This window comes from Bison bison, unplaced genomic scaffold, assembly GCF_000754665.1.
Source record: "Bison bison bison isolate TAMUID 2011002044 unplaced genomic scaffold, Bison_UMD1.0 scf7180017864108, whole genome shotgun sequence".
Classification (NCBI taxonomy): domain Eukaryota; kingdom Metazoa; phylum Chordata; class Mammalia; order Artiodactyla; family Bovidae; genus Bison; species Bison bison.
In genome coordinates this window covers 13125769-13143683 of record NW_011494680.1, presented here as the reverse complement: position 1 = coordinate 13143683, position 17915 = coordinate 13125769, and the positions used below count along the sequence as shown (strand labels likewise).

Below are 17915 nucleotides of genomic sequence, written 5' to 3'. Positions count from 1 at the left end.
AATTTATTTACCATCTGTGCTATATTATTTTTATTTGATGCTGTTGTTTAGTTGCCAAGTCATGTCCAGCTCTTTGCAACCCCATGGACTGCAGCTTCTCTGTCCATGGGATTTCCTAGGCAAGCATACTGGAGTGGGTTTCCATTTCCTCCTCCAGGGGATCTTGCTGACCCAGGGATTGAACTTGAGTCTCTTGCATTGGTAGGTGGATATTTTACCACTGAATACTATAAGCCCATTATAGTATTCATGTTAATACTTTTAGTATCACTGAGTGCTTACCATGTACCATGCAATGAGCTATGTACCTTAAATGCATTATTTCATTCAGTCTTCTCAGCTACATTATTAAATAACCTTGCTTATCATCCCCACCTTCCAGGTGAGAAAACAGAGTCAGAAAACAGAGAGGTTACTTGTCCCGCCCAGGTCATATAACCAGTAAATCGCATGACAGTATCCTTGTTCAGACTGAGGTTTGTTTGCTTCTGATCATCTGTGGCTGTCAGTGGGATAGCCTTAACCTTTCACCTTCTTGTAAAAGCCAAAATGGTTTGGAACAAACAGTATTCTACAATTAAATTAAAAAAAAAAAAAAAACTGCCTCTAGCCTGGATAGGAGGGGAGTGATAATGGATACATGCATATATGTGGCTGAGTCCCTTTGCTGTACGCCTGAAACTATCACAACATTGTTAATCAGCTATACTCCAGTATGAAATAAAAAGTTAAAAATAAAGCTGCTTCAAGTAGACCCAGCCTTTGGTGGAGGAAGAGAGGAGGGGTGGAAGTAAGAGTGAGTATGTGTGTACGTGTATGTGAGAGAGAGAGAGATTACTTCAAAGAACCTCGTGAATCAGAAACCTATGAAGTGAATTTTAAAATCCTTCTCCATCCATAGGATCAGGCTGAATGAGCTTCACATTCATGAACCATTAGAGATGGAAGGTGTTTCAGAGATTACCTAGTTTACGCTCTTCATCTCACACCTGAGGAAACTGAGGAGAAGAGACATGAAGTACCTCGTTCAAGGTTATCAAATCATAAAGATGAGAATGACTCCCTTGGAGACTTGTTTCTTCTTGCTTCTTAACGCCACATTTGGAGATACGTATGGACCAAAATACTAACAGAAAACAAGATACTCTATGGTGATGGTCTCTTCATGTGTAAATCATCGCTTACTGGTGTTCTGTGTGTCACGTGTCTTAGCAGAGGGAAGTTCTCGAACACGTATGACAACTACGCACCGATGAAGTCAGCACGATCATTCTCCAGAGTCATCAGATTTTACTGTTTCAAAATCCAAAATGTTCGTGTGTCCTTTCCGAGAGGACAGCTGTTCCTGCTAGTAAAACTAGGGCTCCCGTCCTCTGTGGATGGCTTATGTCTCAGAGGGAATTCTCCTGTGGTAGGGGTCAGCCATCCCTATGTTTGCATCATTACCGGACAGTGGGTGCCCAAAGGACTGTTTGCTGGGAGGGACCTTGCCTTTTCGTCATGTCCTCCGTGACTTAACCCACACTCCGGCACCAAGTCTACACTCATCAAATGTTTGTCGAGTGAATGATGTCTGAGTGAATGTGAAGACCTGGAAATCTTTAACCGGAAGATAATTGCTTTACAACGTTGTGTCGGTTTCTGACACATGACAACACGGATCAGCCATGAGTGTACATATGTCTGCTCCCTCTTAAGCCTCCCTCCCACCCCCACCTGCCTGCCGCCCCACTGGGTTGTGGCGGACATCCGGCTGGGCTCCCTGTGCTCCACAGCGGCTTCCCGCTAGCTATCATTCCACATGGTGGTGTATACAGGTCAATCCCAACTTCCCAATCTGTCCCATCCTCTCCTTCCTCTGCTGTGCCCCCAAGTCCATTCTCTACATCTTCATTTCTATTCCTGCCCTGCAAATAGGTTCATCAATTTAAAAGAAAAAAGAAAATGGACCAAATTCATTAACAGATCCTTCACAATAAAATATATACAGATGGCAAGTTAGCATATGGGGAAAAAAAAGACCTGGAAATCTTTCTCATTGGTACAGCACTATAAGGAGAGGCTCATCCTTAACACTTACGGGATAACAGAGCAGAGACATAGCAGGGCCTCCTGGGCTGAGGTGCAGATCTGAACAGTCTGTATATAGACTGACAGTATTAAAACATTCCAGTACCTTTTCAGGGTTTGTTGTTGTTTAGTCACTCAGTCGTGTCTGACTCTGCAACCCCATGGACTGCAGAATGCCAGGTTTCCCTGTCCTTCACCATCTAGCTTGCCCTATTCCAATTTTTCAACCAGAAAACAGTCAGTGGGCTTGCTAAGGTGTCCTACGCTAATCATTATCTTTAGGGTGAGGCCTAGTCATATGAGGCACTAAACAGCACCCTAGAAATTTCTTTTAATTATATTTGGATGAGGGACTCTTTGGTATATTTTGAAAGTTAAACCTGTGTTTCCCCAAGTACCATAATTTCAGTATGATACCCCTGTGAGAGCTCAAGTCACAGGAGAAGTTTTAGAGATTAATCCATACATTCTTTCTAATTCAACATTTATTGCCTATTGGACTATGCACCCAAGAGATAAACAGGAAAAAGGTGCAGTCTGCTGCCCTCAAGGAAACTGCAGTTGAGGAGTAAGAAAGAACACACACGTAGGCCTGCAATTATAATAAAGCCAAGATAAGAGAACTCGCTCTCAAGTCAACCCCCATTCTGTATCTCATTAGTGTGTGACACGGAATGAGTTGCTTAACTTTGCAAAACCCTGCATCATCAAATGTAAAATTGGGATCATAGGAATACCATCATGAAAAGTTCTTGGGTGGATTAAATGAGATTATATGTGTTCAAAAATATCAGCTATAATAACAGTGGTTCTTAAACTGCTGTTGTAAATACTTGAGTGGAAATACGTGAGCAGAAGAAGACACCTCACTGAAATAGGGTTGGGATGCACGTTGATGAAGACTACCTTCCAGAAGAACACTAGAGATAGGTATGAGACAGTGGGCAGGTTATGTCCAAGTTGATTGGACTTGGCATACGAAATGTTGATCCCTCCTTTAAGTCTCTGGTGGAGTGAGTCCAGAGGCGGTGACTAATACTAATAGTACAATTATTAGTATATAAGGCAAGCTTATACTTTCAACCAGCTGGACCAGAGACCATGAAAAAGAGCAGAGGGTGAAGCAGAGCAGGAGGTGAAGAAGATGAATTGTAAAGGGCTTTATTTTACCTTGAAGACTTGCAGGTCATTGAAGAATTTTAATGAGAGGAGTGACATAGTAGAATTTTTGGAGGGTTAATCTGATGATTATAAAGACTAAAATGGCTCAGAAGAGACTGGACCAGAGGCACGGAGCCTGTCAGAAGGCTGTCTGAATGATGCACGTGAGAAACGAGAACTTACACTAGGGCAGTAGCCATGGGAGCCAAGAGAAACAAGAGCTGGTTTTAAAAAGAAAGGAGAAGGACTCAGCAATTAATGAAATGTGAGGAGCAATGGCAGGGAGCCGTCCAGGGAGACACTCAGATTTCTGGCTCAAGAGACTGGATGGATGGATTGGAAAGCGGGAAAGATGATGCACTCAGTTTGGGACGTGTTGAGTTTGTAGTTCTTTATGGGACTTTTAGGAGAAATGCTCAGAGGCATTTGGGTAGAAAGGTCTGGCAGGCAGAAAAAATGTCAGATATTAAACTCAAAGACAGGGTCCAAGGAATTATTTCATGTGTTGAAAATACTTGATTTAAAGCCATCTACTGAATCCACTTCTGTTGTTGTTACAGATGAGAACATGAAAGACAGACTATATGTATCTTCTAAAAGACCAGATTCCAGTTTTATGAAAATATATGGCCCCCTTTGATGAATAGAATAACTTCTGAGGTCTCTACAATTCTAACTTGTGTTCCTAAACATTGCTGTGGAACTGGAATCACCTTCTGATGTCAGTGAAAGAACCGTGGCCTTGAAATTTTCTTTGTGGATGAAGATAAAGAGTGCATGCATGCGTGCTAAGTAGCTTCAGTCATGCCTGACTCTGTGCGACTCTATGGACTGTAGCCTGACAGGCTCTGCTGTCTGTGGGATTCTCCAGGCAAGAATACTGGAATGGGTTGCCATGCCCTCTTCCAAGGGATCTTTCTGACCCATGGATTGAACCCACATATGTTAATGTTTCCTGTATCAGCAGTCAGGTTCTTTACCACTGGCACCATCTAAGAAGCTGGATGTAGAGAATATATATATTTAAATAAAAGCCCATTATCCATAAAGGCTTGTAGCCCCAAACATGCAGTGACAATGCTTATGAAACAGAGAAACCAAATAAAGACACTATCTACATTTACCTACTCTGATCCCAATTGGCTGCGAACAGCAAAAGAATCTTCCTGCCGTAGTGATCACGGTTTTCCAACACTCCAGGGAACCCATCGATGAGAGCCCTCTTAATGCCAGGATCATCGGCCTTGAAGTTTTTGAACATGTCCAGGTTTAGCTGGCGGTACTGGAAGTACTGGGCCAGGAGTCTGAAGGCATCTGCTTGGTGAAACTTCCTGGCTCGGAGAAACCTCAGGATGAAGGCATCATCTGTGCGTAAGAATCCAATGTCAGGCCTGGTGATGATCATGTCTCTGACTTGCTGGATATCCTGGTGTAAAACGTCTGGGTTTTCATTCAGTTCCAGGCGTGCTTTCTCTATAGTCTCTGGGCTGAGTCCAGCCTGTAAATGGGTCATCTTGGCCGAATCTCCTTTCAAAGTGCTTAATTTCTGATGTTTGGGAAGAAAAGAGACTGGTCCCATTCACGTGATGGTCTGCTGAAATCGTGGCCCATTCAACAGTCTTTTTACCACCAAGCTGCCACTGAAATAGAGAAGCAGAGGCTCTTCTTTCTGTTCCTGGAAAATGGTTGGACATTCAGATTCTATGTGGTGGTGGCCAGACAGAAGAGAAGCCAAACCAAGGCCATTGCTTACTGCAAAACAAATACACACAAGAGAGATAAATAGATGATAGAAAGAAGGTCTGGGCAAATGACCTGGAACTCAGAAAAGCAGTATATTATGCTGTAGAGCTGATTAGAAGAATAAAGGGTATATATTATTTAAAATAGGGTCTTTGGTATAATTTCATTATTCACACCTTCAGTATGTAATGGGCTTCCCTGATAGTTCAGTTGGTAAAGAATCTGCCTGCAGTGCAAGAGATCCCGGTTTGATTCCTGGGTCAGGAAGATCTGCAGGAGAAGGAATAGGCTACCCACACCAAGTATTCTTGGGCTTCCCTTATGGCTTAGCTGGTAAAGAACCCTCCTGCAATGTGGGAGACCTGGGTTTGATGCCTGTGTTGGGAGAAAGGAAAGGGTACCACTCCAGTATTCTGGCCTGGAGAATTCCATGGACTGTATAAACCATGGGTTGCAGAGTCAGACACGACTGAGTGACTTTCACCTTCACTTTTCAGTGTGTAATATGCAAGTCTTTGCAATACTTTTAGGAAGTTTTTAATGATACTGACTAATTAACAGTCTAAAGTCAGACAGCTTGCTTTTTTAATGAGTTACCCAAGAAAAGAGAAAAATCCTCCTCTGTTGCAGCCTGTTTTATGGGGCCGTTCACAGGCATTCAATCAGAGACATTAGGGCCTCCATTAGCTTCTTTTCTCAGTTTCTTTCACAGAAATACCCCCTTTTTTAAAGGCAGCCATTTGCAGCTTAACAGTGAAAAGCGGCTTTTAAAAGTCACCCTATTGTAACCCCATGGTACCTAATTACTCAAACTGAACTAAATGAACTGGAGCAGGGAGAGAAGGACAGGCTTATGGCTGGAAGCTTGACCTTCGATAATCCAATTCAACAGCAATGAGAGAGAGGCTCATGTGAGGACATTTCCCAGCAGTTTCACTCTTCTGCTGAGGACAAAAGGTCTTGGAACTCTTAGTTGTCTTCTTTCCTTGCCCAATATCCATACGGACTTCAAGGTCATTTTTTGGTATAACTTTTCTATTATCCTAAGATATTACTTTACTTATGATAATGATTAAGTTCTTTGTTTCATTTTTCCCTTGGTGAAATGTCTTTATTTTTAATTTATTTTTTATTGAAGAATAGTTGAATTGCAATGCTTTGTTAATTACTGTTATACAGCAAAGTGACTCAGTTATTCTTTTTCATATTCTTTTCCATTATGGTTTATCATAGGATATTGAATATAGTTTCCTGTGCTATGCAGTAGGACCTTACTTTTTTTATTTTTTCCATTCTATATATGCCAATTTGCATCTGCTAATCCCAAACTCCCAATCCAGCCCTCTCCCACCCTCCTCTCCCTTGGCAACCACCAGTCTGCTCTCTATATGTGATTCTATTTCTGTCTCACAGATAGGTTCATTTGTGTTATATTTTAGATTCCACATCTAAGAGATATCATATGGTATTTGTCTTTCCCTTTCTGACCTGCAATCCCAATCCTAGGCATATAACCAGACAAAACTATAATTCAAAACGATACATGTTCACAGCAGCACTTTTCACAGTAGCCACGACATGGAAACAATCTAAATGCCCATTGACAAATGAATGAATAAAGAAGACGTGGTACCTATACACCATTGACAAATGAATGGAAAAAAGATGTGGTACATACACAAAACTGAGTACTACTCAGTCATAAAAAAGAACCGTGAACTTCCAGATGTTCAAGCTGGATTTCAAAAAGTCAGAAGAACCAGAGATCAATTTGCCAACATCTGCTGGATCATTGAAAAAGCAAGAGAGTTCCAGAAAAACATCTACTTTTGCTTTATTGACTACACCAAAGCCTTTGACTGCCGGGAGCCGGCATGAGGACCTCCACCCGTGGCAAAGGTCATGAGGAAGGAGGCTCGACATATGCAAAGGCAGGATTGAGCCTCAGGAGTCCCCCTGGAAATTCTTGAGCATCTACCCCCATAACCAGAGCCTGCCTACTTTACTACTTTGTGCTCACCTACACCTCTGACTTTACTGGGGGCTGTCCCCCACCACCTCTTTCAGAGAAGGAGTTAACTTAGAGCTCCAGTTAATAATAATTCCTGGGCGTGAAAGGAGTGTTTCAACCTACAAACTCCTCTGAAGTTTCTCTAGCCTGCCTGACAGGCTTGTCCGGCCACATGTGATTGCTCATGGCCTCCCAACCATGAGAGGCACAAGATGCTTTAAACCTTCTAAAAACAGGTTCTTTAGAGAAGTTAGAAAACTATTAGTATAAGTATAGTGGGCTGATTAGAAATTGTATTGGTGAAGGGTTTTTCATTTGTTGAGCCAATGTTTCCTGCGAAGTCTCCACATCCCCTGCCCTTATACACATTAATGAATATATAGAAGAAATAAGTACTAACCTTTGATATTAATCACATTAGACCTTAGGCTAAGCAAATTCTTTCCTTAATTAAAACCCACTACACCCTCACCCTATAGGAATGTAACTTTATCTGGTACCTTCGGAAGGTGGAGTCTGTTTTAATAATAATCACCTCTGGAGAAATAAGTGTTCTGGTTGACTGACCACTGTCACAAGGAGAGGGTCATAAATTGTCAGCAGGCCCCCTGGCCAGAAGATGATGTAACACCCCTAAGACCTCTGTATACATTTGTGTGAAGCACCTGACTTTAATAAAAGTCAGGACTGCTGACCCCACGTGACTTTGGTATAACATCTCAGTGTATAAAAACAAACCCTGGAAAATAAAGAATGGGGATCAGTTCCTCGAAAGACTGGTCTCCCCATGTCGTTCTGTCTCTCAAACTCTGGCTGAGTTTCCATCTGGAGCGCGGAGCCCGCCAAGCTTACTAATTTTGCCTGGGTTTCTAAGATCCGACCGGGGAGGCCTCAGTGTCTCCTCTCCTTCGGGAGAACGGAAGGACGCCTGCGGCCTACGTAAGTGGTGCAAACTTCTTGTCTTGAAGTTTTATTGGTTTCCTACATAAACCAAGCTACTCAGCCTCTTTTCTCCACTGAATTTTCCTGCTGAGCTATCCTCATTCTATTACTCTTTATATCTCTAATTAATATCTAATTAAAGCCAGTGTATTTGCCAATGCCGTCTCTCCTTTGAATTTCCCTGGATCCACCGGGGCTGGACCCCGGCAAGTGGCGCCTGATTTGACTGTGTGGATCACAACTAACTGCGGAAAATTCTTAAAGAGAAGGGATACCAGACCACCTGACCTGCCTGTTAAGAAATCTGTACGCAGGTCAAGAAGCAAGAGTTAGAACTGGACATGGAACAGCAAACTGGTTCCAAATTGGGAAAGGAGTACGTCAAGGCTATATATTGTCACCCTGCTTATTTAATTTATATGCAGAGTACATCATGTGAAATGCCAGGTTGGATGAAGCACAAGCTGGAATCAATATTGCTGGGAGAAATGTCAATAACCTCAGATATGCAGATGACACCACCCTTATGGCAGAAAGTGAAGAGGAACTAAAGAGCCTCTTGATGAAAGTGAAAGAGGAGAGTGAAAAAGTTGGCTTAAAACTCAACATTTAGAAAACTAAGATCATGGCATCCAATCCCATTACTTCATGAGAAATAGATGGGAAAACAATGGAAACAGTGAGAGACCTTATTTTTTGGGGCTCCAAAATCACTGCAGATGGTGACTGCAGCCGTGAAATTAAAAGAAGCTTGCTCCTTGGAAGAAAAGCTATGACCAACCTAGATACCACATTAAAAAGCAGAGACATTACTTTGGCAACAAAAGTCCATCTAGTCAAAGCTATGGTTTTTCCAGTAGTCATATATAGATGTGAGAGTTGGACTATAAAGAAAGCTGAGTGCCAAAGAATTGATGCTTTTGAACTGTGGTGTTGGAGAAGACTCTTGAGAGTCCCTTGGACAGCAAGAAGATCCAACCAGTCAATCCTAAAGGAAATCAGTCCTGAATATTCATTGGAAGGACTGATGCTAAAGCTGAAACTCCAATACTTTGGCCGCCTGATGCGAAGAACTGACTCATTTGAAAAGACCCCGATGCTGGGAAAGATTGAAGGTGGGAGGATAAGGGATGACAGAGGATGAGATGGTTGGATGGCATCACTGATGCAATAGATATGAGTTTGATTAGGCTCTGGGAGTTGGTGATGGACAGGGAGGCCTGGCGTGCTGCAATCCATGGGGTCGCAAAGAGTCAGACATGACTGAGCAACTGAACTGAACTGATAAGAAAGAATGAAATTAATGCTGTTGGTAGCAACATGGATGCAACTAGAGATTAGCATACTTAATGATTGTTTTAAGCCCCTCGGGCTTTTGTATCTAAATGGTATACAGACAAATGCTCACATTATTTGCATCTTTCTCATTTTAAATGTTTAAGCTCTCTCAGACATCAGTTTGGTCTAACCTAGAAGTACCAAAAATCAGAAGACATTAGGTTTAAAAAAACTTGGAGGCATGTATTTTTTCCCCTAGCTTTCCTAGATCAAACAGTATTTGCAATAATAGGCAGAACATTTACTTACAACATAATTATTAACACTTTATCATACAAAATAATTTTAAAGATAAAATGATTCTTTCAACTTAATTTAGGACTAGCTGTAATTTCTATAGGGAGATAATCACTTCACACATTTCTGCTTTATATTGCCTTTGTGATAGATGAAAATGGGTTCAGGTAATTAGTATTCATTTTCAAGAATGAATGTAGAATAGTAAAAGTTTTATTTATAAAACGTTGGCTTTGGAAAGTAATTTGTTAAAAGTAACATTTAGCTATGAAAGTGAGAAAATAAGTATAACAACGTCTTTATTCTCACTGATTCCAAAACTGAAGATAGTAAAGGAATATAGTGCTCTATGAACTAGTCCCAGGATTGGAAGAATGTTTAAAATCCATCTAGTTCAATGTCCATCTGATGTTAAAATTCCCTCTTTAACAACCTCACCACACTCTTTCGAAAAGTTCCCTTGTCTGATGTCTCCCTCTTCAAATTCTTCCCTGGACTTCCCTGGTGGCTTAGACGGTAAAATATCTGCCTACAATGCGGGAGACCCAGGTTCAGTCCCTGGGTCAGGAAGATCTCCTGGAGAAGGAAATGGCAACCCACTCCAATATTCTTGCCTGGAAAATCCCATGGATGGAGGAGCCTGGTAGGCTACAGTCTACGGGGTCACAAAGAGTTGGACACAACTGAGCAATTTCACTTCTTCAAATTCACCTCGATACCCACTGTGTGCTTCCTTGGTGGCTCAGACGGTAAAGAATCCACCTGCAATGCGGGAGACCTGGGTTTGATTCCTGGTTTGGGAAGATCCCCTGGAGGAGGAAATGGCAACCCACTACAGTATTCTTTCCTGGAAAATCCCCATGGACAGAGATCCTGGCAGGCTACAGTCCATGGAGTTGCACAGAGTTGGACATGACCGAGAGACTAAGCACACAGCATACCCATGGCAATCTATCTTGACTCTCACCAACCAGTGGCTGAGATGATCATATAGTTTATCTCCAAATTTAGACACCAAGAGGCACTAATAACAATAATACTGGGACAACAAGCAGAACTGGGGACAGTGCCGAGCAAACCCAGATGATCCCTCTACTAGTGCATGGCCTTTCTGTCGCTCCTGCGAGTGGAGAGATTTCAGCACCCATTTATGTATGGGTGACCCCATTAGCATTTGATGTTGATGACTTCTTAAAACTATTTTCCCACTCTTTTCTGTAATTCCATGTACCCTATTTTTCTCCCAACCTCTGTTCATTCCTGCTCCATCTTCTTATGTGCTCATCACTTCTATGTACTGTTTTCCAGGGTCCAACCATGATTTAACCACCTACATGTGGGTGACTTCAGTCCATAGCTCTCTCCTGATGCTCAGGTGTACTCATATATCCAGCTGCTTACTGAACACCCCCACCTAGATGTCCCCTAGGCCCCACACACTCAATATGTTCAAAACTGAATTCATCATAGTTCCTTATCCTGAATCTGCTTTCCACCTCCCCCTCTTACTGACTGACATCATCTGTGTCATTTCCCACGCTGGAAGCCTGGGCGTCAACTATTATTCCATCCCCTCCCTTACTGCCCACATTCAGGCAATCACTTCCATAATATTTCTCAGATCTTCCCAATTCTTTCCATCCATTTTCACGGTCTTTGTTCAGACCACGTCACCACTCATCTGTTTAGTCCTGCAATATCCTCTCGATGGTATCCTTGCTGCCAACCTTGACTTTCCCTTGTCCATTCTTTGTATTAAAATTGAAATCTTCTCATGTGACTCCTTTTTTAAAATTAATTTTTACTGAAGTATAGCTGCTTTACAAAGTTGTGTTACTTTTCTACTGTATAGCAAAGTCAATCCGCTCTATGTATTCATATATCCCCCCTTTTTTGGATTTCCTTCTCATTTAGGTCACTCCAGAGCACTGAGTAGGGTTCCCTGAGCTGTATAGTAGGTTCTCATGAGTTATCTATTTTATACATAGCATCAATAGTGTACATATGTCAATCTCAATCTCCCAATTCATCCCAGGCCCCCACGTCACTCCTTGATCAACATCAGTCAATAGCTTCCAGTTGTTCTAGGATGAAATATAAAACCCTGTGACATGGACCTGGTTTCCGAAACTCTGGTCCCCATCTGTGTCCCCAGACTCACCATCCATCCGTGCTGCCACACCAAGACACTTGTGGTCTCTTCTCTAGCCCTTGGGCCTTGGACAAAGATGCTCCCTCTGTCTAGAACAACCACTGACTGACTCCTCTTACCCTTAAGGCGTCATCACTGAAGGAGTCACCACCCAGGAACTCTCTCTCCCCTTCAGAGGTCATGTGTAGTCCCCTCACCCTTACCAAAATGACACTTATCACCAGTTTCCCTTTCCCTCCTTACTCCAAACTCCTCACTCAGAATCTCCCTAATTACCTGATCTTACTCATTTGTGTTTCCCCAGCACAGTCTCTGACACACAGAGGGTTTGTGCCATGCGCAGAGACTCTACATTTTGTTTACTGCCTAGCCTCAGTGTCTGGGACAGTGCCTGCACTAAGTAGGCGCCGTATGTATACATCCATATAGAACAAATGCATAAAGTAGTCACAATGTTGGTTCACTGAGTGAGTAAGTGGTTTCCCCTTCTGTTTCTGTACCTCAAGGAATGTTTTCCTAAAAGGTGTTGCAGCTGCCTTCATTTCCCTCCTTATATACAAAGTAATTTGTTCCTAGAAGAAGTTAGCCTAGGCACATTGTACTTCAGATCTTTGCCTCTTTGAAGCATTCTGGGTGAGGTTCAGGGTTCCAACCTTGGCACAATGTGCTCAGAGTACAAAGCACAGCAAAGGCTGGTCCCTGACAGAATATTTAAAGCTGCTGGGAGCAACTTCCTTACCTTACAGTTCAGAGAACTCAACAATGTTTCCAAGATAAATTACAATGGGTTCAGGGGGAGAGTTGAAGCTGAATTTTTCATGGCCCACATCTACACATAGTTATGCCTCCAATCTATAATCTCTGAAATAAATTTGCTCCGCTCTATATCTTTATTCTGTGCTCAGCATACAGTGAGAGTTGCTGGAGAGAGTGCCCAAGCCAGGGTCACCAGTTTTCATGCTTAGGATGAAATAGACATTTTCCATTAAAGTCAAATCCTTCAGTTCAGAAATCTGAATAGACTTCTACTTAAATAATAACTTCCATCAATAATATTTAAGGCACTAAAAATACTGTGCTATACAAGAATGTTCTTCAGATATAGCATTTTTAATTGTGATATTTTTTGTTCACACAAAGGATTTGGTTCTCATTCAATGTTTCTGAATTGGTCAAACAACTATAAAGAATACATTGGACTTGATATCACCTGAAGAAGTCAGAGTGGTTTTTGTCCTGGTGGTATAATAAGAATTGCTTTAATTTGGTATTTATCATCACTGTGTTTGTTATGTCCCAGACACTTGCGTACTCTAATTTTTTACATGGTATATTATTTAATTCTTGTGCTGTGTGCTAAGTCGTTTCTGTTGTGTCCAACTCTTTGCCACCCCATGGACTGTAGCCCATCAGGCTCCTCTGTCCATGCAATTCTCCAGGCAAGAATACTGGGGTGGGTTGTGTTTCCTCCTCCTGTTTGGGGATCGTCCCAACACAAGGATCCACGGAACCCACGTCTCATGTCTCCTGCATTGGCAGGTATGTTCTTTACCACTTGTGCCACCTGGGAATTTACTAGCTCAGTTTTATGAGATGAGTATATTATTGTCCCCATTTTTCAGATGAGGAGATAGGCACAGAAGATGGTAAATGACTTTCCCAGAGTTACACAGTTACCAAGAAGCAGAACTGGGTTTAAGCTTATATTTCTAAAGTCCCATATTCCTTACTATGGTGCTCTTCTATCCTTATATATAGCAGAGAGGTTCTAATATTTACTACTTAAGACCTCTGTCACCTTCAGCTAGTTACCGTCACTCTCAGAACCTTGCTCTCCTTTCCTGAAATCCCTTCCAGCCTTACTCTTATATAAGCTTAAATATGCCTATGGGGTTAATAGACAGTTTTAGGTAGCCTAGCATCTGACTGTACAAATGTGCGGTTACCATCTTGTCCTCATTTTTCATTGGCAGATGGACTATTTAAAATCTAGCTATCTGTGACTTTTCAAGCCATCATTGATTTTTGCTTTCTTTATGTATGTTCCTAGGGCTTGACACTGGGAATGACAAGTCAGAAGCCTTGACACTCTGTTTGAAGGACTGATACTTTGGCATTCCTAGTAGAGTCCCAAGCATGGCCCAGGTATTGAAATGTGTTTGATAACCCCAAAGGGACACTTTTGGTGGGTTCCTATGAGCCTCAGAAACTTCTCTTCCACTTCTGATTGGGTCCTAAATGATTCTTTTGTTTAGAGATTGTTCCAGATATATGAAGAGTAGCTCAGTACAGTCTCTGAGGAGCCCATGGTAGGAGTTTACTTCCGTCTCTAATCCATGCTTTTTCTAACAAGCTAGAAATTCAGATAGTGGTATTTTTGTATGAGGAGGAGAAAAGAAGAGTCTTCATATGATGATATTTTAAATCATGGCATCCGCAGATTCCAGATTTATAGTGCATCTCAAACTTCCATTAGAAAAAAATATATATCTGTATATTTCCTCATATAGAATTCAGTTTAAGAAAGTGTATTTGCCCATAAACACACTTATAAACACATACCGTAGTCTTTATGCACCAAGGAATCTAGGTGGAAAATCATTTCAGAAAGTATAATTCAAATAAAATCTATTTCAGTTACTCTATAATCTATTATTCTCACTTATTTCATTATCTTTAGAAACATACATTAAATATAGTGGAAACAATCAGAATAATAATAACCATGTCTTATTTACAAATATGTACATATGCATAAGTATTATTTCAAAGCATTTTACATCACTTATCTTTTTTCATCATTACAATGATCCCACAATAGGTGGAATAAAGATAATTCCTTAGGAGATTCTGAGAACCATGTGAAATGATGTAGGTAAAAGTGCTTTGAAAATGAAAAGCTCTGGTTTACATTTACTGTAATATTCTTGTTGATACCACACTTTTAGCGTGTCCAAGAAAATAAAAAGATACTGAGCTTAGAACACCTAACACCAGGTATTAAGTCAGATAATGAGCTAGTGTTAAAACTGAGGGAGAAAACAAACATGTGTTGACTATTTGTTACATACCTTGGACTTTGATATTATGTGGTCTAATCTCCATACAACCTTTAAACCTGGATTATTACTCATCAGATAAAATGATAAATCTGAGATTTAGGTAGAGTAAGTATAGATGGAAGAACAAAGACTCACCCAAGTCTTCCTGACTTGAAGATCATGTTCTGTTCACTGTCCAACCCTGACTCAGAAAAGGTGCTTTTTCCATACCAGCCTGGGTACTAATGCTCTCGGGTTCATTCTCACAATAGGCACAGACCTACACCCCATCAATCCTCAGGAAGAGTGATTAAGGGGTGTGGCCAAATTGGGAAGAATTGGGGAATTTGACCACAAATGGCCAAATTTGGGAAGAAACAGTATGTTGTTGTCATGACCAGAAAGATGAAATCTATAAATTCTAAATATTATTTGAAATATGAGAACATCAATAACAATGAACAAAACATCAAATATCTATTGCTTCGGGATGTTCTAGGTAATACAAAGAACAATTTTAAGTACACATAGCTTTATATTAATACAAATGTAAGGTTAGAAACTATACCTATATTTGTTTTGTGAGTTTCTCTTCTAAGAAAAAAAATGAAGAATGAACCTCAGTGATAAAACTTTTCACTTGAGAGTCTAATTAACTACCTCAGCCATCAATAAATGTGAAAGATATGTTTCAGAATTTTTAGTGTGTATTGAATTAGGTGAACACTTATGGATCTTCACCTTTCTAAATTCTCACTTCTACTTTTTTCATGGAATATGCATTTCCCCCTAGAAATGCTGAAAGGAATTTTTACACTGAATAACATAAAAATAGATCTGGCTGATAGATCAAAACCAAAATCAAAAGTCACAATGAGCAAAAATCTTTTTTTCAAGTACAATTCTATTTGAAATCTTTCCTGAAAGATAACATGCTTCCTTACTGCCAATGGAGCCTATATTTAAATCTCAGAGGTTGGTTGATTACAACATTCGATGGTGCTGACCAAGAAGGAGTCTGATTTCCAAATGATGAATTTCAGATTGACCATTAGGTTTCCCTGGTGGCTCAGATGGTAAAGAATCTGCCTGCAACGCAGGAGACCTCGGTTCTATCCCTGAATTGGGAAGATCCCCTGGAGAAGGGAATGGCAACCCACTCCAGTATTCTTGCTTGGAGAATTCCACCAACAGAGGAGCCTGGCAGACTACAGTCCACAGGGTCACAAAGAGTTGAACATGACTGAGAGACTAACACACACATTAGTGCTTGTAGGACTTGTCTGCATAAGTAATGGCAAAGGAACACAAGCCCTGTGAGTAATAAATTGGACACCAGTCCATTGACTCTCTATCAAACATTCACCAACTTGCAGAAAAGAGCTATCTGTACCGGGGGCAGGCAAGTCATCTGGAAGGACAAAGGGGAGACCTTTAATCATCTGAAAGTGTAGTATGGCTAGAATTTAGCCTCTGGCTTATGGTCAACGTTCTATCACCTTTAGCTCAGTCCTACCCCAGGGCTTACCCTTGCCACATAAATATTCCTTATATAGAATCCCTTGGCTCCCTTTAGAATAGCAACTAAGCACACAGTCATCTGTCCCATTTGGTCTTGCTCTTAAGAAAGAATAAAAGTCAATTGGAATGAGTTCTATCAGAGTAGAGATGCTGAAAAGTGAAAGTGAAAGTTGCTCAGTCGGGTTCTACTCTTTGCGTCCCGAACTTCTACCCACAATAGATGCCGGAGCAGAAATAGAACAGACTGGGACTCAGATGAAGTGAACATGCTTGACAAAAGATGGTGTCCTGTTCTAGGACAATCTATAAAATTGTTATCCTTTTAGTTTGCCTTGGAACAAGTAATACAAGGAGTTAAAGGGAAAGACAACATGTAAGGAAGGAATGAGGTTTTTCAGCCTCTTTATTGTGTTAGATAGAAAAGTTTTTAACTGAAGTAGTGGCAGTTTGTGGTGTGTGCACGTGCTCAGTCATGTCCAACTGTTTGCAACCCCATGGACTATAGTCCACCAGGTGCCTCTATCCATGGGATTTCCCAGGCAAGAACACTGGAATGAGTTGCCATTTCCTTCTCCAGGGGATCTTCCCGACCCAGGGATTGAACTCGTCTCATGCTTTGCAGGTAGATTCTTTACTGCTGAGCTGCCTGGAAAGCCCACACATTAGACAAAATGCCTTTTAATTACAGAGCCTGGGATTGGCATTCCCAACTGCCACAAATTCTCTCTTATTTCCTCCAGAGCTACAAAATAGTGAACACTGTATACACTATGGACTTGACACATACACAGGTATGGAACTTTATATAAGATGTTTGAGCAATAACACAGACTGAATTGACATGATATAATTTTTAGGGAGGGGCTTCCCTGGTGGCTCAGACTGTAAAGAATCCACCTGCAATGTGGGAGACCTGGGTTTGATCCCTGGGTTGGGAAGATCCCCTGGAGGAGGGCATGGCAACTCACTCCAGTGTTCTTGCCTGGAGAATCCTCATGGACAGAGGAGCCTGGCAGGCTGCGTTCCATGGGGTTGCAAAGAGTCGGACATGACTGAGCAACTGAGCACAGCACACAGCACAATCTTAGGGAGAAGAGATGGAGAAAGTTGTATGCACAGTATCTGCAAAGTGGGTATTTAGTTAAAAGAGTCCAGAAGACAAATGTGGATCATCTCAAACACATATGGGGAAATTCCTACTGGTTCAGAAGTCAGGAAGAAGAAAAGCTCATAGAAAACTAGCCTCCCACACAGACATTTTCACATGATAATGGGTCTATAAAGGGGGAGAATAGGGTTACCTGGCCAGAGACAACATAATAAAAGGGCTGTGGAAGTCAGCAGATGTAGTTAAAAATAATAAACTTATTAGCTGAACAAATGAAAGCCTTTTTGTGGAGAGGAGAGTGACCAGTTGATTCCCATATCCATGAAGTTTCAAGCCAGAGAAGATAAACTTCCATTAAGCTAAGAAAAACTTGGATTGAAAATTAAGCAGTTTTCTCTAGAGAAATGTAACACTTGGGGCTGACGTTACAGGCTACAGTTTTAGAGTCATTCATACTGTGGATCTTCTGAAGCTTATTCTTGTAAAACCTGGATAAAATGAATAATAATGGAAAGAATCCAAAATTGGAAGAAAATGTAATGGGGGAGAAAATCTCTATTGGCTTGAGGGGTATTTCTGAGCTGACTGCAC

General features: G+C 41.2%; 1 protein-coding gene across 1 annotated transcript; it reads right to left on the bottom strand.

The window, feature by feature from the left end:
• Positions 1-4351: 4351 nt before the first annotated feature.
• Positions 4352-4810, bottom strand: CLVS1 (clavesin 1). The gene has a single exon (XM_010839021.1). The coding sequence runs from the start codon at positions 4808-4810 to the stop codon at positions 4352-4354; it is 459 nt and encodes a 152-aa protein (XP_010837323.1).
• Between the last annotated feature and the right edge of the window lie 13105 nt (positions 4811-17915).